Here is a 24,798-nt window from a genome sequence, read left to right as displayed (position 1 = left end):
AATATTTAATATATTTTTTTATCTATTTTGTCCGTTTTACATTTATTTTAATGTAAATGTTAATTTACAGTTTAGTTTAACAAAAAAAAACCATTTGTTTTAAGTAATGAAGTTATGCCTTCATTCATTTTCCTTTGGCTTGGTCCCTTTGTTCATCAGGGGTTTTCACAGAGGAATGAACCGCTAACTACCCCAGCCTATGTTTTATGACCTTCCAGCTGCAACCCATCACTGGGAACCATCCATACAATTTCATTCACACTTCTACACTACTCCCAATCTAGTTTATCCAACTCACCTATAGCGCATGTATTAGTACTGTGGGCGAAACCAAACCTTCTTGCTGTGGGGCGACAGTGCTAACCACTGAGCCACTGTGTCGCCCTGACTAAGTTTACTCTATAAATATTTTACAGACATTAATTGCATGTGCAATCATTTAAAACACACAGAACAAGTTTGGGAAACACCTCTAATTGCATTAAATTTATTATTACTTTATTATTTTAGCAACAGTACAACTACTGTACGAGATACAATTCGCTGAATCGGGATGGTTCGGTTCTTTGAAATGAACTGTTCAAAGGAGTCGAATTTCCTATTTTATTCATACGTTACCCTCGACCCGGAAGAGCAAATCACATACACGTTCGGTGTGATTGTTTTGAGTATAGGAATCGAAAAAATATCAAAGTTGCCTTTTGGAGGGCTAACGTTAAGAATATTGGTATGTATTTATCCGTTTGTAAATTGTTTTTCTCTCCGTAATCACACGAATTAATTCGGACTAATGTTATACGGGGTGGTGCTCATAAAATTCAAGAGTCAGTTTTTTCTGATAACTGTTTACAAAATGACTTGTAACGTTAAACATATCACGTTTGTCTGGTTAAAGAAACTGGTTTACAACGAGGAGTGTTTAACGCTTACTCAATATTCAAATATTAATAATTGTTGACCGAATATATAATCTATTGGAGAAATATATATATATATATATATATATATATATATATATATATATATATATATATATATATATATATATATATAAAACACACATTCACATACACATACATACACACTCGCCGGACACTTTATTAGGTACACCTTAGTACCGGTTTGGACCCCCTTTTGCCTTCAGAAATGCCTTAATCCTTCATGGCCTAGATTCAACAAAGATTTTGGTCCATATTGACATGATAGCATCACACAGTTGCTGCATATTTGTCAGCTGCACATCCATGATGCGAATCTCCCGTTCCACCACTTACAAAAGGTGCTTTATTGGATTAAAATCAGGGTAGGGTTACACCAGCTGATCGTAAGTTCTTTCTTAAACTGAAACAAAGTCCAGACTAGGGGATTGGTAACTACTAGCTAGTTTGCAACTAAATTTGTTCTCATTCAGTTGCACCACATGTTCTTAAGGCAAACAGTAGTCAGTAGGTTGTAATTTCTTTGTAAAGTCATGTGTAGTCAGATTGAATATCGTAATATCCAAAAAAAAAGCACTTAAATCGTTAAACTGCTTTAAAATTCTGTAACTAATGCATCTATATATAGCTGTCCTATAAAAATGAAATAACAAATTGCATCTTTATAGCATATTAAATTAGCCAGTCTCTAGATTACAGTCAGAGCTGTGAATGCAAACTTTATTTTTTTATATCCTATACTCCTATGTGAAAAGAACAGGAAGAAAAACTCAGTCTCAGTCATGAAGAAATTCAAATTTTAATTGATGGATAAAATAAACACAAAACCCTCCTTGAAAGAAAATAAAACTTCTTTTTTATAAAAAAAAAAAAAAAAAAAAACGAGATTTGGGTGGAAAATAAGGCTGTGAGTAGAGGGAGAGCATTCTTCATTATGATTGCGAGCTGCTCAATGTAAACTCATCTTGCAGTCATCTCTTTTCTATCATTATACATGGGGGGGGATTTAGTTAGAACATAGCGTTACATTTAAACTAAGTTTAGTGGTGCAACACAAAAATATTTAGTACTGTGTAAGTTGTAACTTATTGTCCCTTTAATTCACAACTAGCAGTTGGTACAGGTGTACCTAATAAAGTGGCCGGTGAAAATATATGTGTGTGTATATATATATATATATATATATATATATATATATATATATATATATATATATAGATAGATAGATAGATAGATAGATAGATAAATGTTTGAACATTAGAACATTGTTAGCTCTTGTCTGAACAGTAATTTTTCTTTTCTCTCTCTGTTTAAGAGCAAAAAGACATCAAGAAGACACTTTTTGTAGTCGACTTTTGATGGTATAAGAATGTCAGGGATGATGTTCAACAGGTATTGTGAGCCTAGACAAGGAGGTCGATCAGGAAAATCCAGAGGAAAATCCAAACAAGATCGTTTTCTTTCACGAAGGCGTTACCTGGAGAGCGAAGGTTTGATAACTGAGAAACAAAATCAAAAGCAACCTGAAAAGATCCAACCGAAGAAGACGAAAAAAAAGCCCAGAAATGTCAGGTTCAACGTAGGAGAGCATTCAAAACCACGTGCGTTTTTTCCTAAATTTACCTCTTATCTGCCTAATAGCACCTATGAGCCTTCTAGTTCTGCACAAGCGTATTCCCGGACGTCCACATATTTATTTCCATCCCATGCCAACATATCTCAGAGGGATCTGACACAAAGAATGGCAGTTCCTCGCCCCCCTGGACCTATAAAATACTTGGCTCTGGACTGTGAGATGGTGGGAACAGGGCCGAAGGGGGCTCAGAGTGAACTGGCCCGCTGCAGTATTGTCTCCTATGATGGTGATGTGGTTTATGATAAATATGTCAAACCCATCAATCCAGTGACTGACTATCGCACTCGCTGGAGTGGAATCAGGAGGCAGGATCTACTCCACGCCACCCCTTTTTATCATGCGCAAAAAGAGGTATGAAATAAGCATCAGTAGCTAAATGATAAGGTTTCATTATGCTTAATTTTATGTCCACCTTTTCCTAACATTCCTAGTGTATTTTAAATTATGGCTTCCTCTTTTACTTTTGGTAACTTCACTTCAAAACATGAATATTTGCACTGCAATTAATCCATATGCTTAATGAAATCTCAAAGGTACAGTACGTTAACTTTATTTTTATCTGTCATGAATATAATGTTACACTTACAGTAGGTGACATTAATATTTACAGTAGTGGATGAGTAGACTCATCTCTGTTAAAAGCAATTAGTTTATTCTAACAAGGTTTTATTTTTGTATTTAGTGGCTGAATTGTATCTATTTTTAAAATAAAAATGTATCACTGATTGTTTACAGTTTAATGGACATTACTCCCATAATTCAGGCAAAGTGACTTGGAGTGTTGGACAATGGTGGATCGGACACTTTTATACAGGGTTTCAAAAGAGTCAAAATGTCTTAAATCTCAAAATCTAAATTTTACGCCTTAAAAAGTCTTAAAATTTACTGAAATATTCTGTTGTGGATCTTAAATCTTTCTAAAACAGGTCTTAATTTTCCTTTGTTGATAGTACAGTACAGTGAACTCATTGTCATGTTCAAGAAATCAGTCTGAGATGATTCGCATTTTATAAAATGACACGTTATCCTGCTGGAAGTAGCCATCAGAAGATGGGTACACTGTGGTCATAAAGAGATGGACATGGTCAGCAACAATACTCAGGTTGGCTGTGGCGTTGATATGATACTCAATTGGTTCTATTAATGTACGGAACCCCGGAAGGGACGTAGTGGAGGAGAAAAAAATTGGCTGGGTGAAAGAAAAAAATAGGTGGGAGGAAAATATATATTTCTACGTTTTTGCGTTCTCTCGCAAAGTTTTGCGTTCCCTCGCAAAGATGTTTTGCGTTCTCTCGCAAAACTGTTTCTCCACAAACACTACCTGTTCACTGCACTTACGTAAACCCTCCCGTTTTTGCCGAAAATTCTCCCGTATTTTACCCCACTTTCTTTACATTACTGTGCGCTGATCGTCGCCTTTCACTTTGCAACCTCTGAACCAGTGAATGCATGTATAAGCGCTGACTGACATTTTTTTCTATCACCCATTTTTTTTTTTTTTCACCCAGCCAACTTTTTTCTCCTCCACTACGTCCCTTCCGGGGTTCCGTACTAATGGGCCCAAAGTGTGCCAAGAAAATTTCCCCCACGCCATTACACCACCAGCAGCCTGAACCGATGATACTAGGCGGGATGCATTCACGCTTTGATGTTGTTGATGCCAAATTCTGACCCTACCATCCAAATTTCACAGCAAAAAATCGAGACTCATCAGACCAGGCAACGTTTTTCCAATCTTCTATCGTCCAACTTTGGTGAGCCTGTGTGAATTGTAGCCTCAGTTTCCTGTTCTTAGCTGACAGGAGTGGCACCCGGTGTGGACTTCTGCTGCTGTAGCCCATCTGCCTCAAGGTTTAACGCATTGTGTGTTCAAAGATGCTCCTCTACATACCTGGGTTGTAGTGAGTGTTTATTTGAGTTACTGTTTCCTTTCTTTTCACTGGAACGAGTCTGGCCATTCTCCTCTGGCATCAAGGCATTTGTGCCCACAAAATTGCTGCTCACTGGATATATTCTTTTTTTCAGACCATTCTCTGTAAACCCAAGAGATGATTGTGCGTGAAAATTCCAGTGCCTCAGCAGTTTCTGAAATATTCAGACCAGCCCATCTGGTCCACCACAACCATGCCACATTCAAAGTCACTTAAATCACCTTTCTGAACTGCAGCAGATCGTCTTTACCATGTCTAGATGCCTAAATGCATTGAGTTGCTGCCATGTGATTGGCTGATTGTGTTTATTCACTGGTTCCAAGTAAGATTATTCCAATCATTATTGCAGGTAATGGCCGACTAGTAATTGCTGACTGATTGAATAAATCTTCAAAACACTATTATATGTTTTGCACACAGATTGTGAAGATAATAACAGGGAAGGTGGTTGTGGGACATGCTATCCATAATGACTTCAAGGCCCTAAAATATTTCCACCCCGCTTTCCAAACACGAGACACTTCGCGGATTCCACTGCTAAACGAGAAAGCTGGATTTCCTGAAAAACAATGTGTGTCTTTGAAGAAGCTCACCCAAGCTATCTTAAAGAGAGACATTCAGGTGGGTTCAATTCAGCACTGAACATCGTCAGTTTCACCTCAGAGGATTTAGACGACTGTAATTCGGGCTTTCAGAGGACTTGCGGACATAGTCAATTTTAGTCAGTTCTGAAGTGGAGAGTCAGACTATTTTTACAAGTGAAAATAAGGATAGGCATGGCTTTGAGTTTCTTTTCCACTGAAAAGCTCTCTTCTTATTTTTTTCAGACAGGGTATAGAGGCCACTCGTCAGTAGAAGATGCCAAAGCCACCATGGAACTGTACAAAGTGGTGGAGAGAATGTGGGAGCAGAAACTGGCATCTCTAAACCTTTCGGCTAAAGCAATGGATTTAGCTATGAAAAAGACAAGATAAGACTTTAAAAGATTTTCTTTTTTGCTTATACTTTTTTTTTGTCAGCTAAACTTCTCAACAACGTTTTGATTTAAGTACCGTTAAGGGATTTTTCTGTTTCTGTGAAACTGAGCTTAAGTTAATGGGGATAAATCAACCAATAATGTTTTACTCAGCCTTTGTGTTTATTAGTTGAACACACAAGAAGATATTTTGAGGAATGCTGTGAACTGATAGGCTAATTTATAGTCGATGGCTACTGGTTTCAAACATTCATAAATATGTTTTATCTGTGTTTAACAGAAAAAAAAAAGAATTTCAGACCAATTTGGAACAAGTGGAGGTTGAGTAAATGAAAAAAATAAATAAATAAATTTGGGTAAACTATACCTTTTAACTTTTAACTCTCCAAAACATGTTGCTAATTCTTCGTACTGTTTCTGTCCAGAAATCTGTAAGTAAAAAAAAATCTGTTCTCCTAGTTTTTCTCTGTCTTACTAATGTCTGAGTCAGCATTCGTCGTCTTCTGTGAATTCAACACCACCACATGAATTACAGCTCCTCCTGTATTTAACTGTCCAAATGAACAGGGCCTCGACTGCCATCCTCGAGATTACAGTCAAAGCTCTTTTCCCTCCAAACCCACTCAATCATCAGTTGGTCTGTGTTTAAGAATCCAGTCGCACCGCTTTGGTGGTGTTTGGGAAGCAATCTGTGCTTCTTTGCCCACCAGTTTCCCAGCAGTTGAACAAGCATTTGATGGTGTGATTTTAGCCTTATTTGGGATTTTTCTTTGCACAATCGTAACAATTCAATGTAAACCTGTAACACAGTAACACTGTAAACACAGTTTAATTCAGTTCATATTTTACAATGTAGATTGTGTCCGAGCAGCTTAACTAGATTAAGAATAGAGAATAAAAAGTCATTACATTATTTAAAATTGTGGAACATTCCAGCAAGTCTGGCAGACGAAGTGTAGTGGTAGACTTTTGGTGTAGTTCTAGTTAATTAAAACAGCATCAGTCCAGTTTATTTTAAATGTCATCAAAGTTCAGTTTAGTTTAAATCAGATCAGTGTAATGCAAATGTCACTGCTGAAGGCCGATTTACTGAAGAGTAAATACACTGATGTGGAGCTCCGCCAACCCCAACAAAGCAACCCAGAGGTGACAGTGGCAAGCAACCAAAACTCGACCAATTTACAGAAGTAAAGAATAGACCTTGGGAGAAATCAGACTCAGCCAGGGCGATCAGTTCACCTCTGACAAATCGTATTGGGCAGAGCTGCGTTCAGGATGTTGGAGGCTTGAGAAAGTTAAGCGTTTATCGTGGAGAAGATGCAGGTCCAAGTATGTCTCCGGGCAGTTGTTCAGACTTGCCGAAGATATCAATGCAGAGACTTGTCTGCCACTGGAGTCTTTGTGCTCTCAACCTATTGATGAACATGACGATCTGCTCTGGATACGGGCTGGATTGAAGATAATATGAACTTTGGGATGAGGAGAAACAGACCAACATAAGCGTAGATGCCATTCAAATTACAATGTCTTTTTGGAAAAGTTTTCCCAGCTCTGGTTGCCCTGATTATTGCAGCCTTATCCTTATGCATATGTGTTTTATGTGTATGCTAGTGTGCAAAGTGACATGTCTGCCTTCTGAACTGGTAATATTGGTGCTAATATCAATTTAATATTTGTATTTTTTTATATGAGTAAGTGGAAAATGTTATTGTATATCACTGATTTAATAGCATCTATTGGTTATTTACCTTTTTACTATAGAGTCTCTTATTCTGAAGCATAAGGGTTTGACATTTAAAGCATTTATAGGATTTGATCAATATTGAGATGTTAAAAAAAATCATGTTAAAAACAAACCAGATTGTGAACAAGTTTTAATATAAATATTTTCGATCGGTAGACCACTAAGTAACCCCACCAGTTTTTTTTTTTTTTCTCAAGATTCTTGTTGAATAGAAATTACATTTTGATTATTACAAATATATCTTTTAAATACAATACTTTATTATAAGTCTTTACTGACACTTTTGATTATAATTTATTGCATTATTTTAGAATACATATTCATATTATTATTTTATTTTACTCTTACAATATATAACTTTAGCCTAAATTGTATTTTAATGACTGGTAAAACTGCATTTCGATTGTGAAATGGCACAAATACAATAAGATTATGTAATATTTATTTTTTGCAATATACATATAATAATAGCATCTGCATCATGTGAAATGGCAACAAGATTATGTAATATATGTTATTGCAATATATGTTAAAAAAAACAAATAATACAGCCTGCAGCGTTTATTGATTTTTGTTGTTTTAATTTTTGCATGAAATAATACTTTTTTGTACATTTGAAAATGCATGAAGTGAAGTTTATTTATAAAGTAATTTCGAGAAAATCATGTGCTTATGATTGATCACAGCTGGTCCTGCATTAGCCAATTCATGACTCGCCAATCAGACGATTCCTAAAGCTGCGGTCACACAATTGTTTGAACGTGTGAAATTCTGTTGTACAGCGCTGCGACAAGGGACGGGATTAAATAAAATAATCAGACATTAAAAAAGCAGGCAACTGCTCCATATTTTAAATTTCTGTACAGAAAGGTCATGTTTATATCATCAATTGGTCTCACGCAGTCAATCAATGTGATTTTGCAGATCAGTGTTTACCAAGCTTGAACTTTCCAATGCAGCGAACTGTGAAACTTGACGCATGACCTTGCGGTCTGACGCATTCGCGTACATTTGAATGGAAGTCTATGGGGAGAAAAGTGCAGTGTGATACCACAGTTATCATTTTGAAGAATCCCCCCTTCCACCCCTTCTCTTCCTCCTTTCCTATATGGGTGGCATGGCGACCCAGTGGTTAGCACTGTTGCCCCACAGCAAGAACGTCACTGGTTCTAGTCCTTAACGTTTCTGTGCGGTGTTTACATGTTCTCCCCGTGCACACGTAGGTTTCCTCCTCGTCCCCGGTTTCTTCCCATCATCTAAAAACATGCAACTAAAGTTAATTGACTAATCCAAATCGGCACCATAGGTGTGCTCCTAGTAAGTAGTTAACTCTTTATAGCAATCCCTAATTGTTCATTTGCTACAAACAAGAGGGAAGTTCTTGATCTAACTGAGCTCAAACTCTCTCTTGCACTGCAAACGGGAGGGAGCCCAGGGCTCTCTCCCAGGACAGCATGCCAAACACGCTGTATAATCAATCATCAGCTAAGTGTGAACTCTTATACGAACATTCGATATATCACAACAATCATGAATCAACAACAAACATTTATGTGCATGAATTAATAGTAAATATTTGAAATGTGCATAATAGTTACAAAATTAGTAAGGTAGTTTTTTCGTTTATGTTACCTTTAGCTTTATATGAGCTTTATTGTAAAGTGATGAATCAGGGTTAATGGGATGTGCTACAGAGAATGGCAGTCAGTGACTTCATACTTTCCCACTTGTGGCTTGGATGCGAACGAAATGTCTGTAAAATGGATCAAGTTTTCAAATCTTCAATGGTTGGCAGGCCGAGGTAATCTTGTGGTACAGAAAGTCTCATTACTAAAGGATTACCATAATGTTAGAGCCAATAAATAATATGCCATAGTTACGCATAAAGTCAATTGCGGACTTTTGCAGAATAATATAACCTTTATTTCATCTTAAGCATAGTATTTCCAAGACACTAAGCTGCCTTGATGTGCTAAATTCCTTATGTATATAAAGGTGTCAAAAAGTGAGTGATATACAAAGCCATTTCCACCCTCTTTGCTCTGTTTGGGGAAGCAAATCCTCACTTCTGTCATCCAACCTGTCATTTCTTAAAGTTGCTACTGTTTTAGCAGGAGGCTAGACTCTGGTCTGTTGTGTCCACATGCGGTTACCTTCATAGACATGACTCACAAATGGATCAGATTCAAATTTACAGATGTGAATCAGCAGTGACTCATTTCAAACCATTTCATTTTCTCTGAATAAGCAGTTGTTCCATCACTACTAAGGGATCTGGCTATTTGAGCTCATCAACCTTGACGCATATTGCTCTCCTTGAAAAGATCAGCAAGGACAAAAAGAGCATATCAATAGGGCTGCGATAAACAATTTTAATAACTAATTGACATGATGATTATTTGTTTATTAATTGAATTCAAATCTCCTTCTGTTTGACAACCATGCACGTGCTGCTGGGCACTCACTTAGTGTGAAGTCTGTGAACTTAAACAGCTCAAATCACAGCGTTTCCTCCACACCCAGAGAAGTGATTTTTTTTTGAATTGTTTGGAAATGGAACACATTTTTATTATGAGGAACTGTTCTTAAAAGAACCATTTTTATTAGCATGAAGAACATTTTTTCAATATTAGAATTGTCTGTTAAACGGAAAGTTTCTATGGATGTTAAAGGTTCTTCATGGAACTATTCGTATAAGAATTTTTAATTCCTCTAAGGAAGGTTGTGCCCTTGTGGATCAAACCTCTTGGTCCACAGATCCTGCTCTCGATTGAGATTTGGATCATTTGGAGGTCAGGCAAACACCTTGATCTTCTAAACCATTTGTATCAAGGTGCATTATCCCGATAAAAGAGGCCACTTCAACCAGGAATCAATAAGTATGTTTACATGGAGACCAATAATCGGATTTCAATACAATTAAGACAGCATTTAAAACGAGTCTACCACAGGGGTGGCCAACCCTGTTTCTGCAGATTTCAGTTGCTTGCTACCCATATCAAACACACCTGAAAAAATTAATTCGGACCTGAACACCACGTGATAATTACAGGCAGGTGTGTTTGATATGGGTTGCAACTGAAATCTGCAGGAAGGTGGCTCTCCAGGAACAGGGTTGGTCACCCCTGGACCATGTAAACAACGATTTTTGATTCATTTAATTGAATTAATCGGATTAGGTCATAATTGAACTAAACAGAAATTAAATTAAGACGTGGAGTATGCCGAGTTGCATTATTGAAGTGCAGTACAGACATGTAGACAGACATTTATCACAAGCAAACTATTACCTTCATGTTGGATTTTTGCCGCATTTTGCCACAGGATAGTTTATATACACACACGGCTGTTTGACACTATTCTCTGCACTTTTTTTCCAAATGGCCTGCGGTATTAAATTACATTAAAACTACACTCTTCCAGTAGTTCATACTCCTATCCAATATCTTTTTACATGGGGTGCATGCATGAATTATTCCTAAATGAAAGGGAAAGTGCCAAACTGCAGTTAAAGTTGACAAATTGAAAATGAAACTATTGTGGAAATATGGATAGCGTGGTGACGCATCGACGTTAATCAAATTATGTGCTATAACATGTAAAACAGGATCATTAAAGGAACATTCAAAAGACAACTCAAGTCTTATTGAGATTAAGGTAAATAATTCGATTACTGGTGTCCATGTACACATAGTCTGTAGTCAATAAAATATATGAAAACTTGGTAGTTTAGGTAGGTACTATATGTCAAATTTAATGTATGTACATAATCCCTGGGTTTCCCAGCAGAACAGAGCATATCACTATCCCCTGTAAAATGTGATTTCAATGTGTTTTAAGCCAGGGGTTCCCAAACTTTTCAGCCCGCGACCCCCAAAATAACAATGCCAGTGACTCGCGACCCCCAATATCCTCTGAGGTGGTTATAAATACAGAAACCTTGCAAGCAATGACGCAGACACACCAATTGAATTTGTGTCAGTGCTTTAAATGTGCCAGAAAGTATAACCTGATGTTATAAAAACAAAACGCATCTGACGCTATTGCTGCCTTTAATATAATGTAATTACCCCTGGGGTCGCAATCCAATAGAACTAGTAACTATAAGCTACTATATAGTATATATTAACTATAAACGACTATTTTTATTTTCAGTATGGTTATGGATAAAATATGTTAATTCTTATGGTTTAATAAAAATAAATAGATTTTTGGAAATCACCAGGCGACCCCCCTTCATTGCCCCGCGACCCCTCGGGGGGTCCCGACCCCCACTTTGAGAACCACTGTTTTAAGCGACTTTTGCCACAGTAGAGTAGACCTTCTCTGACCAGACAGGAGAGCATCTTTTACCTAAATGTCCATGTCCCAGCAAGCAATTTTTGGTTTTAAAAGATGTCTAATAAACATCTAAACAGTCATCTTAGCTAAACAAGGCTAAATTTGGGCTGTCAGTGAAAATCTAATAGACGTCTAAGAATAGGCCAAAACTAGACTAGTCATCAAATAAACAGAAATGAATGACTACACAAATAAAGTCTGTCAAATCTGTTTATTTGATGACTAGTCTAGTTTTGGCCTATTCTTAGACATCTATTAGATTATCACTGACTGCCCAAGTTTAGCCTTGTCTATTAGACGTCTATTAAACAAAATTTTTGCTAGGGTGGATCTATAAGCCTTGTGTGCCCTATTGTTGATTTGTGGTTTGTGTCTCTTTGGACCACTATTGGTAATTTCTAACCATTGTGGAGATTCTGTTTCCATCGCATAGTCAGCAATTTGGCCCTTCTTAAATTGGCCAATTTCTCCTGCAGTTAACAGACTAATTATGAGGTGTTTGGTATCTGGGCTGTATTTCTGAAACCAAATGTGCCAAATGCTTACTAATCTGTTAACCAACCCTGAAACATCTACTCCTGAATTTCTACAACTTTTGCCTTGAAAATAATCAAATTTTATGTAACCAAATGCTGAGGTTACCCGCTTGCATATCTTAAAACCTATTTTGAGCATTTCACATAACCTACTTTCTGGAATACCTTGATTGTCTGCGTACCATCTAATCTCAGCCTGATCTCACGAGAAAACGTAAGTATTTTACGTTTTGCCAGTTTAGTGGCTAATTCGGACGAATTCGTACGAGTTCAGTCGTACGAAATGGTCCGATTTTAAAAAGGAGGCGTGGCACCTGACCCCACCCCTAACCCCAACCGTCATTGGGGGATAAGCAAATCGTATTAAATTGTACGAATTAGATCGTACAAATTCATACGAATTAGCCACTAAATGAAAAAGTTTTGAATTGCCGTGAGATTGTGTTGTCTAATCTATACTCTACATACTATATCTATATTAAAGGTCCCATGAAGTGCTTTGAAATGCATTTTTATTCGATGTTTGACGTAATCTCTACCAAAACACGATAAGAGTTTTGAACAGAGTAGCTCCTCCGCTATTTAAAAAACAGCCAATAGGCTTTGATCACAGCTCTGCCAGTGAGAGTGGTTGAGCTCAAGTGCATCAAATGAGAAGTGTATTGAAAGTGGGTGGGGCATGTGGTGAGAAACTGTAGTGTGAGGTGATGTGAATAAAACCGATCCATTAGGGTGGAAGTGACAAACTACAAGCTTTACATGTTTATATCAGTTTTGTATTTTCTAAATGCTAATTTTGTCACTGTTTTGGGGCACACTAGTTTATAGATATCCTAAAAATCAATAATACTGATACTTACATCTGAAAAAAAAAACTTAATTATACTTAATTATTTAAATTTCCTGGGACCTTTAATATGTGGCCTCCATTGAAATGTAATATTTCTGTAACAGTGACATGAATAGTGTATGTTTTCAGTCCACAGATGCGAATAATCGGATATTTTAACTTTATATATATATTTCAGAATTGTACAATTATGTTACTTACTGGCTTATTGTAGTTACATTTACAAGCAATGTAATTGTTTTTACAACATTTTGTTTTTCCCTATAGGCTACATGTGATACAGCATTGCTCATGTTCAGACTCATGCTACTTATTACAGGTAGTATATACAGCCATGAGAAAATGTTTACCATCAGACATAACATGCTTGCAAAACCGTATACTTACATAACCACTTAATTCTAATTTGCTGTGTTGTTGTGGCCTAGCAAATGAGACAACCAAAGCATTCATAGTGGCAGTCACCCCTTGGACTCTTACACAATGCAAACTTGATCCTTCCTTTAATCTGGAACCCTTCCTAAAAACAATGGAGAATTATTTAGAGAGGATGTTTCTTCAAGACTTTTATCCATGTAACAAAATGAGAGTACTCAAGGTTTTGAGCATCTCTGCAAGTTGGAACAAACATAAAAGCTACCGATTTAAGGTAAAAACAGGAACATCTGTTTATTTATGACTTAAGCAATATCATTGCAATATCATGATTGATAAATGTAATTATTTTAAACTGATTTTACCAACCTTTAGGTAACACTATTTTGTCTTTCAGACAATTGTAAATTTAACTTTTTTTATATGAATCTTACCCTGTTAAATAGCTTAATACAAAATACTACAGCGAAATATCTATTTTTTGTGTCAATTTTAAGTCTTTTTGGTTCTTTGTAAAGTATTTTTTAATTCTACTTTAAAGAAAACATTTTAAAACACAAGTATTTAATTTGATGCTTTTCATTAGTTTGCATGTTTAGATTTCCGTGACCCAGGACCACAGTGTTTTGGATTATTTTTGTCTTATGTTGCAATAGCCAAAAATACAAGTCAAAATACAAGATTTTTTTTTAATGCCAAAATCATCAGATTATTCGGATCAATGAGACATATTGTGCATTTCCTTAAATGTATCAAACTAAAAAATTGATTCCTTTGCTAACGCTGCATGGTTGTCTTAATTTTTAAGCTGAATCAAATTAACCTCATGAGTCCGTTGCACTTACACTATGTTAAACTGACTTAAAATAGCTTGCGTAACTTATAAAATTAAGCTAGAACATGATTAACTAAGTTAAGTTACAATTACCTAAAACGTGCTGCCAGGACTAATTGATCATATAAATTTTAACCGAGTAAGAACTTAATTTAGATGACATTAAAGACAATTTTTTCAATATTTAGATTTTTTGAACCCTTAGAATCCAGAATTTCAAATAGTTGCATATTTGCCAAATATTGTCCTACACTCCCTGAAATAAGAGATGTCACTGGGGTGATACTTAAAGATTCCATATTGGTACCCCAAAAGCTCACATTTATACCTAAACATTTTAAGAGGTACATTTTCTAGGTACTAATATGTACCCTTGAGGTATTAATAGGGACCTTTTAGGTACAAATGCGTATCTTTTAAAAAGATACCACCCCAGTGACAGCTCTTGTACTTTTATAGCGTATATTCATCCTACTTAAGCATAAAACATAGACATATATTTTTAAAATGTTTGCAAATCGTATCCCCAAGACTCACAGGTGTACTGAGCTCCAGTAACTATTTGTCTTAAATTTAGTTTTTGTTGATAGATTCTAGATGGATATAGAATATATTAGATATAAAATTGTCCATAATTGTTTTTTGCGTTGTCTATGACAAGCATTAAAAACAATGTAATCATAACAACTTTATGAACAACGCGCGATTATCAATTTTCGCGCTGACTATTTAGTTTATCTTTATGGGCGCGAAACAATTTACTGGACAACAAGAGGACGTCGAGAAACCTTTTTAAGTGTAGGCTATTACAATATCATTAAAGGCGCCTCTCTCTCTCTCTCTCTCTCTCTCTCTAAACTCATTCTAAATTAGGACATTTTAACTTTTCCTTTATCCCTTCCCACTTTCTTCGTCGTGCCAAGAAGGACAAATAGGAAAATCAGCCCTGTTGGTTAAAGAGAGAGGGTTGATCGCATATCCTTCCTGCGCCTTTATTCCTCCTCTCTCTGTCCTCCTCCCTCTCTTTCTTCTCCTCCTCTGGACGAGCTCACAGCATCCATCATCCCCAGCCTGCTCTCTATGAGACTCCATACAATCCTCCATCCAAACGGGGTCTTTTCAAGAGGAATCTTTGGGAATGAGGTATGTGCCAAGTAATTGCGGCTTTGCTAATTGGTTTCATGCCTGTTGGATTTCGACCCTTTGAGTGTAATGTTTTCTATAGGCTAAATGAAGTACATTTGCAAGTTTGAGCCCACAGCAGGAGATGTTATGGAGGACATTACCGTGCTGAATATGCATGTTGCATCATCTTGAATTGGCTATTAGTCTGGTTCAATTATGCAGGGAATCAGTTTAGATTATTGCTATAGCTTCATTTAATAGTTGATCATTAATTTAATGTGTCTTGGAATACTTTAAAGATTATTTCCACAAGAGATTTTGGCTACAAATGGGTCTTTGGATATAAAAAAAAAATCATGTAGCATTACTGGTTCTTCAGATTAGTCTGTTTTCATCTGGATTTTTATAGTTTTTAATAGTTTTCTGTGGAACTGGATAATAATATTTGATTATTTTGAACATAAAAAGGCTTTTGTTTGGCATCAGGCTGTCAAGTGGTTTTTAATCAGATCTTTTCTTTCTGAGATTGCATCTATTCCTGGAGTGCTTTTAGTGAGAATTAATTTTAGAATTTGTTTGGAAAGTGTTTGAAAGCTTGTCATCGTTGGACGGCGCTTAAGAGCTCTTCACCGACGAAGCTTTCAAAAGGAAGACACCTGCTCTTGACATTTCTATGTATGAACAGAAATAGAGACTGCTGTTAAGCTGATCATTTATTTTTATCTCCATTACCTAAATGTGCAATTACTGCACAAACAAGGTCAGTTATTTAACTTCGCAGATAATAATTTACAGATTACTGAGGGCTGAAAAGAACTGTTAGTTCAAGTTTTAAGCCTTCCGAGACAGATTATGTGCCAATTATATGAAACAGCTTATGCTAATAATAAAAATGCTGAGAATATACAGTTGAAGTCAGAGGTATTAGCCCCCCTGTGTATTTTTTTAGTAAATAATATTTTACTAGACATTTTTCAAGACACTTCTATACAGCTTAAAGTGACAATTAAAGGCTTAACAAGGTTAATAAGGTTAACTAGGCAGGTTAGGGTATTGCAAGGTAAGGTATAACAATGGTTTGTTCTGTAAACTATTGAAAAAAATATTTAGCTTAAAGAGGCTAATAATTTTGACCTTAAAATGATTTTAGCGGAATTCTAGCGGAAATAAAACAAATAAGAATTTCTTCAGAAGCAAAAAAATAAATAAATTTCAGACATACTGTAAAAGATATTTCCTTGCTCGGGTCAACATCATTTGAGAAATATTTAAAAAAGAAAATAAATCTCAAAGGGGGGGGGGACTAATAATTCTGACTTCAACTGCACATATGGGTTAAAGACAATAGGGGGTTTCAAGCATCAAATATATAAAAAATTTGTATTTATTTATTAATGCAGCTTTACATTATTGTTTGTCAAGCACATTAGAATGTGTTCTGTTTGCAGAAAGTACTCATTATTAATATGTAAATTATTGTCATTGTGCAAGAATGGTTTATATACTAAAATACATGTCAGCCATTTTTTTAATTTTCGGGGGAAAAAACATATATTTTGCTGTATATTAAACATTAATTATTGGTCATAGTGCAGCCACAAAATACATGTCATTTTTATTTGCCATTGTCCATCAAATCAATTTTACAGCAATACATTTGTATCAAGTAAACAATAGTATAATTCAATATGATCACTTATTATTTTATATAATATAATAATCAGCAAGAATTATTATTTTCATAAATGTATTAGTTAAGTTGAATGGAGATGGAACATTATTTCATCAATATTTTGACTTATAAACACAACTTATTTGAAACATTAAAGTACTGACACTTTAATTAGATTTAATATGCTTCCTAAGTTACTTTTGTCAAATTAATTTACACATATATATTTAAATATATGCATTTAAACACACACGTACTAACACACACACACACACACACACACACACACATATCACTTGGCTTGCTTAACAGTGTGCTGAATTTAGCTACATTGGAAAATGTAATATTGTTCCTGAGACTAGAGTTTTTCTAGACGCAGATATTAGAGGTGTTTGAGCAAGCGCAGGCAATAAGAAATGTCTGCTACACACCTGCTAGATGATTTTGCTTTGTTGAACAAACTAAGCAGAAATCCAGGTGCCAAATGTAGCATGAGAGACATGATTCATGAATACCTGTTTGGTCTACATCTGCAGTTATTCCAGTGTTTATAAAAGTCAGCTTAATTCTGTTGAGACATTGAGTGTGAATGTCTGCAGTGTATATTCAGCTGTAAAGTTACTACATTTTATTGCCTATAATGTCACACAACACAATGCCAATGTGATTTTCTTTTCTTTTTTTCCAGCAGCTTTAAGATCCTAACTAGACAAATTATGTTAAACTGTTTTTATGGTTGCTGCTGCTTTACAAGTTGCTGTTGTGGAAACAAAGAAGCGATTTGGTCTTTTACTCTGAAATTAAGTACGTGTCCTTGCTTTCAATCACCAAAGCCAAAATACTGGCATGAAGGCCTGCAGGACATATCTGACCTAATTTAACCGTACAGCCCTCATGTCCAGTTCTGATCACCTCAATGTGAAGAGTAAAGGGTCACTTGTCATAAACACAGTGAAAGTACAACAGTTCTCTCAGAGACCCTGAAAAAAGATATGATGATGTATTATGATGCATACTCTGTTCATTTGATCAGTTCATTAATGTATCACATTTATCATGCAAAATTTAAACATCCTTGCTTTAACCCACATTTAGGTAAAATATGGGCAAATGTTAAAAGATAAAAATTATAGTAATTTATGAATTTAACCCAATAGTTGAGTTTGCCAATATTTTATCAATATTTTAATTGAATCAACCCAGCATGTGTTGAAATATAAGAAGGGTGTGATATTAACTGTGTATATGCCTGTGTAAAATAATAATATAAATAATAATAATAATAATAATAATAATAATACTAATAGTAATATTCTAACACAGAGGTGGCCATCCCTGTTCCTGGAGAGCCACCTACCTGCAGATTTCAGTTGCTACCCATGTCAAACACACCTGAACCAATTAATTAGGACCTGAACAGGCAGGAAGCTTGTCCAGGAACAGGGTTGGCCACCCCTGTTCTAACACTTCTTAACAATTTTGGTAACACTTTACGTTGGATTGCTGAAGTTTGCCCTTGCGTTTTTTTTAGGGACTTCTTTGTTTTGGTGCGTCAATCTTGTCAATGCTCTTCAAAAAAGGTAATGATTCGCACTCAAGTAATTGCTTCGTATTGTTTTTATTTTTTCTTTCTCTTACATTCTACGGGTGATTAAAAGACACAGACATTTCGGCACAATGCCTTCCTCATTGTGTGTGCGAATCATTACCTTTTTTAAATAATAACACTTTACGTTTTGTCACAATCCATGCTATTTGCTACTGGCTTATTACCTGCCTATTAAGATATAAACTGTTCATTAGTAGTTGTGTGATCTTATTCTGCATCCATATTCCATACCCAAAACCTAAACACAACTTTTTTTTTTCCTTAGAGCAATTCCAGCGTTATGGATGTGACATTTGCAGTAAAAATTCAAAACAAAAATTCACAGAGAAAGTAAATGTTACATTATGTTGAAACATCAGTTTATATTTCCCAAAACAACTAGTCACAGAGTTAGGGCATCATAAAAATATCAATCTGTAAACAACTTTTAGGTTTTAAATGAGGAAAATAAACATGTGTTATGGATGCGAGTGTAAGACATACTTTCAGTGAATTAAACTGCACAACCCAAAAGAAACAATGCTAATCTGAATAACAAAATAATGGATTTGATTTGATATTTTTGCATTTATAAGGAAAAAGCTTTGTTATGGATGTGATACCTCTCCATTTTGAATGTGACTGATGTGAAATTGGCACTTGTGTGACTTCAGTAAATCAAATATAATTGTTTGAAAATATTGACAGAGACATTTTGAGTAGTTCTACAGTACTGTAAAATACAAGCCTACTCAAAACACATAGAAAGGCTTTCCTTATTTTGATTAACTCATTACTAATCATTAATAAACAGCTAATTATTTGTTTATTAAGCTAGTAGTGTTGGTTTGTTGATACCATGAATTGTGACTTAAACTAAAGTGTTACCACAGATTTATCTGGATTTGCAATGTATAGTGTTTGAGAAAACCCATAAGCTTATTTAGCACTGTTTGGTGAAATAATCCTTATTTTCAATCACAATAGATAAAATAAATGAATAAAGCTAAAAAATAAAGCTCTTTTGGACAGTCATTGACAGCGGAATGAACCGCCACACATAAATCTAGTAAAAAAAAAAAAGAAAATGTTCTCTTATACAAAAGAAAACCAGTTATAGGTGTATTTTTATTGAGGTACTTATAGATTTTATCACCTGAAAGTTTAATTTTTAAAATTTTTAACATGTTTTGTGGTCCAGGGTCACATACAAACGCTTAATTTTTCTTCGGCCTCAGTTGTGAAGCACAGTAAAGTATTCAAATCTGTTCTCTGCGGGTTTTTATAGAGCTCAGAGAATGGTTGTATGCTTGGTTAGCCAGATCTACCACAGCCTGCTTGGCTAATATCACCTCAGATCTTTGCTGAATTGCCCTCTCTGTGTGAGTTCCGGCACTCTGTGTTTCAGTGGACGGCACTGGTTGCCCCTGGCGATGGGCAAAGTCACCCAGACTAATGCAAGGTTGAAAGGGCTTGAGCTTGACGGTAGGCATGGCACTGACAGAAAAGAAAAAAATAAATAACTGTAAAAAAAAATATAAAATAATATGTTGTATAAACATATATAAAAATATGTTGCCAAAATGCAAAACACGGCACAAATCCTAAATAGGAAAATGTGTCTTTTCGTTTCTATCTGAGAATTTATCCAAAAAAATCCAATATAAAGTGGCAAAGAAAGCTCAGCAAGTAATTGTGAGCTTCTGCATAATCACTGCTGTGATGGAAGTGTAATATACATTCTCCTTCACCATTTCTCTTCAAATAAAGTCATTGTGTATTCAGACAGCGGGCGTCCATGGAGATGCCTGCCTAAGCACTCTCGAGGTTGCTGGGCCTTGTCCTCCATGTTTGCCCTTACTGCAATCTGGCTTTACTTATGGAAATGTTGCTGCATCTGTTGGTAATGTGCTTAAGAACAATGGAATAGAAGATACGCAGAGCAAGATCTAATGCTTGCAGTTTAAAAAAAACAATGCAGCTACTTTCAGTTTTGCCTGTATTACATTTATTGGTGCTTCTTGTCTGAAAACTGAAATGCATTACAGCCACAGTAAAAAATGTACTATGTATGTATGTATGTATATATATATATATATATATATATATATATATATATGAATGTAGCGGAGCGGTAAGTTGGGAGAAAAATACTAAATTAAAGCTGACTACGCCACCCTGATCACAGGGAAATTAACACAGGTTCTTTGTGTGAAGAAAAGGCATGAGACGTGAATACCAAGAATACAAAAATACTTTATTTTCCTTAATTATCCAATATAAATCACTTTTAAAAAGCTTGATAGCTGATAGTAGCCGCACAATCACATAAATAACACACAATAACAACAGGAGGAGGAGTAGAGGCTTACCAGTGGCAGGTAAGCTAGTTACGTAGCACCAAACTCTACAAAATTACAAATGGTCTTACCGCAAGTGCACCACACACACGCACACAAGCATACGTGAGCACACAACACACACACTGCACTCAGTGTCGTATCCCACCACCGCACGATGGACAACTAACGGCCTGCCTGGAAGCCTCAGCTCCTACAAAACAAAAATGACAATTAACAATTGTAAAGTCACAATCTTACACAAAAGAACACAGAAATTCCCCAAGAGAGATTCATAAAAATCTCCTTGCAATAGAAACTAAAAAAAACAGTAAATAATAAATCAATTAACTCAAAAAGAATAAACTTCCCACAGGAAGCACAAATCACACAATGAATTAGGTACAAAAAGAAAAATAATGAAACCCAAAAAGCACAAAATGAATCCACGCACTAAAAATGTATCGGCTACTACTCGTGTGCAAGTACTCCATGTGAAGGCAATTTGAGTCTGTTATTCACAGCTCTATAGTAGGCATCTTTTACGTTGAGGCTCGCACATTAATCCGGCATCAGAAAATGAGAAGCACACAGCAAACGGACTCAAAGCAGCAATATGCAGCCGTACGTGTCAAATCAGCGATCAATAGTGGTTAAAAAGAAAGCAGTGGTCTGTAAAGCAGCAGTATGAAGCAGCAGTTTATAAAGCAGCAGTCTAGAAAGCAGTGGTCTGTAAAGCACCGGTCTGTAAAAAGACAGCGGTCCGTAAAAAGCAGCAATATCACTAATGTTGCTCCCTCGGCGTGCCCACGCAGTTATTCTTCCTAAAAAGGACAAGACATTAAGTCGCTGGACAGATCGGCGGATAATTATTAAAAGCGTACGTACATACCTCAAGTATGCAAGTCACTTAGCAACCCGCACTCACGGACGCAGTTGTAGATTAAAACACAGCCCAGGAATTACAAAAGCGATCCAGCTGGGGTGACAGCAACACAGGCTACAGCCAATCTGATCCGCAGATGCTAAGAAGTTAAATACAGCCAGTTAAAACCCACTATGCAACCCGACGCTAAAGGGAAAGCAAAACAATGTCTACCTGCAGGAACGGAAGGGGCAGAGGCGGGACCAGCGGGACTCCGGTAGTGACGCACAAGCGGTGCTTCAGTACACAACACACACCCAAATCCTCCCTTATATACACACCCAAGAGTTATACGATTGGCTAATAGAAAAATCACTTGTGATAACACCAGGTGATCCCACTACAATCCACCCCCCACTTTTGGATCGTCGCCCCGACGAGCTCGCCGCCAAGGCAAAATTGCTAATCCCAAGGTCTAAAGAGGTCCAGCCTACTGACATGCATTTGTTGAAGAGAGGCTCCTCGAGTCTGCCCCACTGAACGTGGAAGGTGATGGGGATTCAGATGACGGCCTGCAGTAACACGCCCCGTTCGACGCAAAACCTCCCCCATAGCCTTATCTGACCCACCTAAAGGAACCTCTGGTTCCGGCCCCACAATAGATCCCTGTTCCCCGGGACTTACCTCTTCCTGTTGTGCACGAGGTGGAGTATAGGGCAGTTCTGCAGGTTCTGGCCTAGTACAACTGGGCCTTGACCAGGTACTACCACCACCAAATCTACTTCCTCCTCCACCAATGACGGGACATCTCTAACTGGATTTAGCAGAGGATTAGGGTGGTCAAGCTCACCAGTACAGTGGGCTATTCTGCGTTTTAAGAGGGAGCGATGGACGTTCCTAGTCCTGGATAGGTCATCTACTGGTGCAATGGTGTACACCACACCACCCTCTGGTGGCGCCCTGGTGATCTGATAAACAACTGGGTTCCACAGGTCCTGAATCTTGTGGCGACCTCTTATCCCTAAATCACGGAGGTACACTAGTTGACCCTCCCCCAGTGGCTCATCACGAACGGTGCGATCGTGTTGGGCCTACCGCTTATCAGCCATGTCTCGTAACCGTTCTCGTGCTCCTGCAAAGGCTACCTGTAGTCGGGTCTGGTGCTCTATAACCCATTCATGCACACTGCCCTCCTGTGGCTCTGGTATCCGGCCTAACAGAAAGTCGACAGGCAACCTCGGCTCCTGGCCAAACATTAAGAAGTGAGGCGATTCCCCAGTAGCCTGATGAGGGGCGCTGTTATAGCTAAACACTACCTGGGGAAGGCAAGCCACCCAGTCTCGCTTCCTAGAAAAAGGCAGAGTGCGCAACAGGTTATGTAAGGTGCGGTTAAAACGTTCACATTGGCCATTGCCAGCTGGATGGGCCGGTGTAGTCCGAGACTTCTCTACACCATACAAATCACACAGCTGACGTATTAGGCGTGACTCGAAGTTTCGCCCCTGGTCAGAGTGGATGCGCCCGGGGACCCCAAACCGGTAAAACCACTCATTAACCAGTACACGAGCCACAGTCTCTGCACGCTGATCTCTTGTGGGGATAGCAAGAGTGTACTTACTAAAAACATCCGTCATTACTAGGACATTTTCAATACCTGTACTAGTTGGTTCTAATACAGTAAAATCGACCGCAAGGATGTCATTTGGCCTGGAGGACAACAACCGCCCCATGAAACCTTTAGCTACAGGCCGTGTATCCTTAGCGGCCTGGCAACGCTCGCACTCCTGACACCAACGAGCCACGTCAGACGTTAGTCCTGGCCAGTAGCACCTCTGTCGTACCAGTTCTGTGGTGCGCTCTATGCCCTGGTGGCCATGTTGATGATGTAGCTGTTCTAAGACCTCGGATCTCAGGGTTTCAGGCAAAACTAGTTGAAAAGCTTCCTCCTTACCATTAGGGTAATAAACCCGCCGATAAAGCACTCCCTCTCTATCGATCAACCGATCCCACTGTCGAAGTAGAATCAGGGCTGACTTTGTTAGATGCTGACGTTCCTCATAGCTTGGACGAGTACGTCGTTTCAAAAACGGCAAGACTTCCTGGATCACGGGGTCCGCTGCCTGCAACAAGCTCAATTCAACAGCAGAATAACCAGGTAGTGTCGAAATCACACACTGAGTGGCCACCCCACTAGACCCCAATTCAGTTAGCCGCCGCAATGACTTCGGGATAATCGTGCCTGGGGCCACCCCTTCCAAAGTACCCGGCACAACAGGGTCTCTTCGTGAAAGTGCATCAGCATTTCGGTTAGCCTTACCGGAACGATACTTGATCTCAAAATCAAATGCCGCCAACTGTGCAGCCCAGCGCTGCTCTGCAGCACCAAGCTTTGCAGTGGTCAAGTGGCTAAGGGGGTTATTATCTGTGAATACCAGACACTTATTACCCAACAAATACTCACGGAATTTCTCCGTCATGGCCCATTTAAGCGCAACAAATTCCAACTTCATTGAGCTGTAATTGGACATGTTGCGCTCCGTGGGCCTTAAACTGCGGCTGGCGTAAGCGACCGGCCTCACCTTTCCTTCAAAGTCTTGAGAGAGGACGGCCCCCAGCCCCTGATAGCTAGCGTCCACTTCCAAAATAAATGGCTTGGAAAAGTCTGCATAGGCAAGCACAGAAGTGGTGGTTAATTTTTCCTTCAACCTTGCAAAACTTTCATTACAGCCCTCTGTCCAAGCACTAGCAAACCGTTTCGCCATCTGCTTTCCCTTTAACCCAGCAAATTCACCAACCAATTTATGCAGAGGAGCAGCCAACTTGGCAAATCCCTCTACGAACCTTCTGTAGTAGCTGGCCAACCCAAGGAAGGATCTTAGCTCGGTGACGCTAGAGGGACATGGCCAATTGACTACCGCCTCAATTTTGCTGGGATCGGTGGCTACCCCCTGCGACGAAATTACATGCCCCAAGTATTTTACTTCTGGTTTTAAAAAGGCACATTTCTCCAATTTAGCCTTCAGTCCTTCACGTTCCAAACGGCCCAG

At 37.7% G+C, this 24,798-nt stretch overlaps 2 protein-coding genes across 5 annotated transcripts in view; both read left to right on the top strand.

The window, feature by feature from the left end:
• The first annotated feature begins 635 nt into the window (after nt 1–635).
• isg20l2 (interferon stimulated exonuclease gene 20-like 2) lies at nt 636–7,165 on the top strand. 3 transcript variants are annotated; one of them, NM_001103193.2, is given in 4 exon segments: nt 636–727; nt 2,254–2,925; nt 4,926–5,126; nt 5,333–5,771. In NM_001103193.2, coding segments are annotated over 3 exon segments (966 nt in total). In that variant the 5' UTR covers nt 636–727; nt 2,254–2,307; the 3' UTR covers nt 5,480–5,771.
• An 8,018-nt stretch (nt 7,166–15,183) lies between these two features.
• bcan (brevican) overlaps nt 15,184–24,798 on the top strand; it is a 59,471-nt gene continuing 49,856 nt past the window's right edge. For both annotated transcript variants that reach the window (XM_073924638.1, XM_073924637.1), the window contains exon 1: nt 15,184–15,305. In XM_073924638.1, the coding sequence (XP_073780739.1) occupies nt 15,301–15,305 (5 nt within the window). In that variant the 5' untranslated portion in view covers nt 15,184–15,300. The remainder of the gene's footprint in view (nt 15,306–24,798) is intronic.

Source organism: Danio rerio, chromosome 16 (assembly GCF_049306965.1).
Source record: "Danio rerio strain Tuebingen ecotype United States chromosome 16, GRCz12tu, whole genome shotgun sequence".
Lineage (NCBI taxonomy): Eukaryota > Metazoa > Chordata > Actinopteri > Cypriniformes > Danionidae > Danio > Danio rerio.
The sequence above is the reverse complement of the archived record's forward strand: the minus strand, read 5'-3'. Positions and strand labels throughout refer to the sequence as shown.

Bases quoted from the DNA above. Each gene is read 5' to 3' on its own strand.
- isg20l2 (XM_073925115.1), top strand. From the start codon at position 4,765: ATGCCTAAATGCATTGAGTTGCTGCCATGTGATTGGCTGATTGTGTTT. The intron at 4,828-4,925 runs GTAAGATTATTC...TTTTGCACACAG, and splicing joins TGTTTATTCACTGGTTCCAA to ATTGTGAAGATAATAACAGG. The intron at 5,127-5,332 runs GTGGGTTCAATT...TATTTTTTTCAG, and splicing joins TCTTAAAGAGAGACATTCAG to ACAGGGTATAGAGGCCACTC.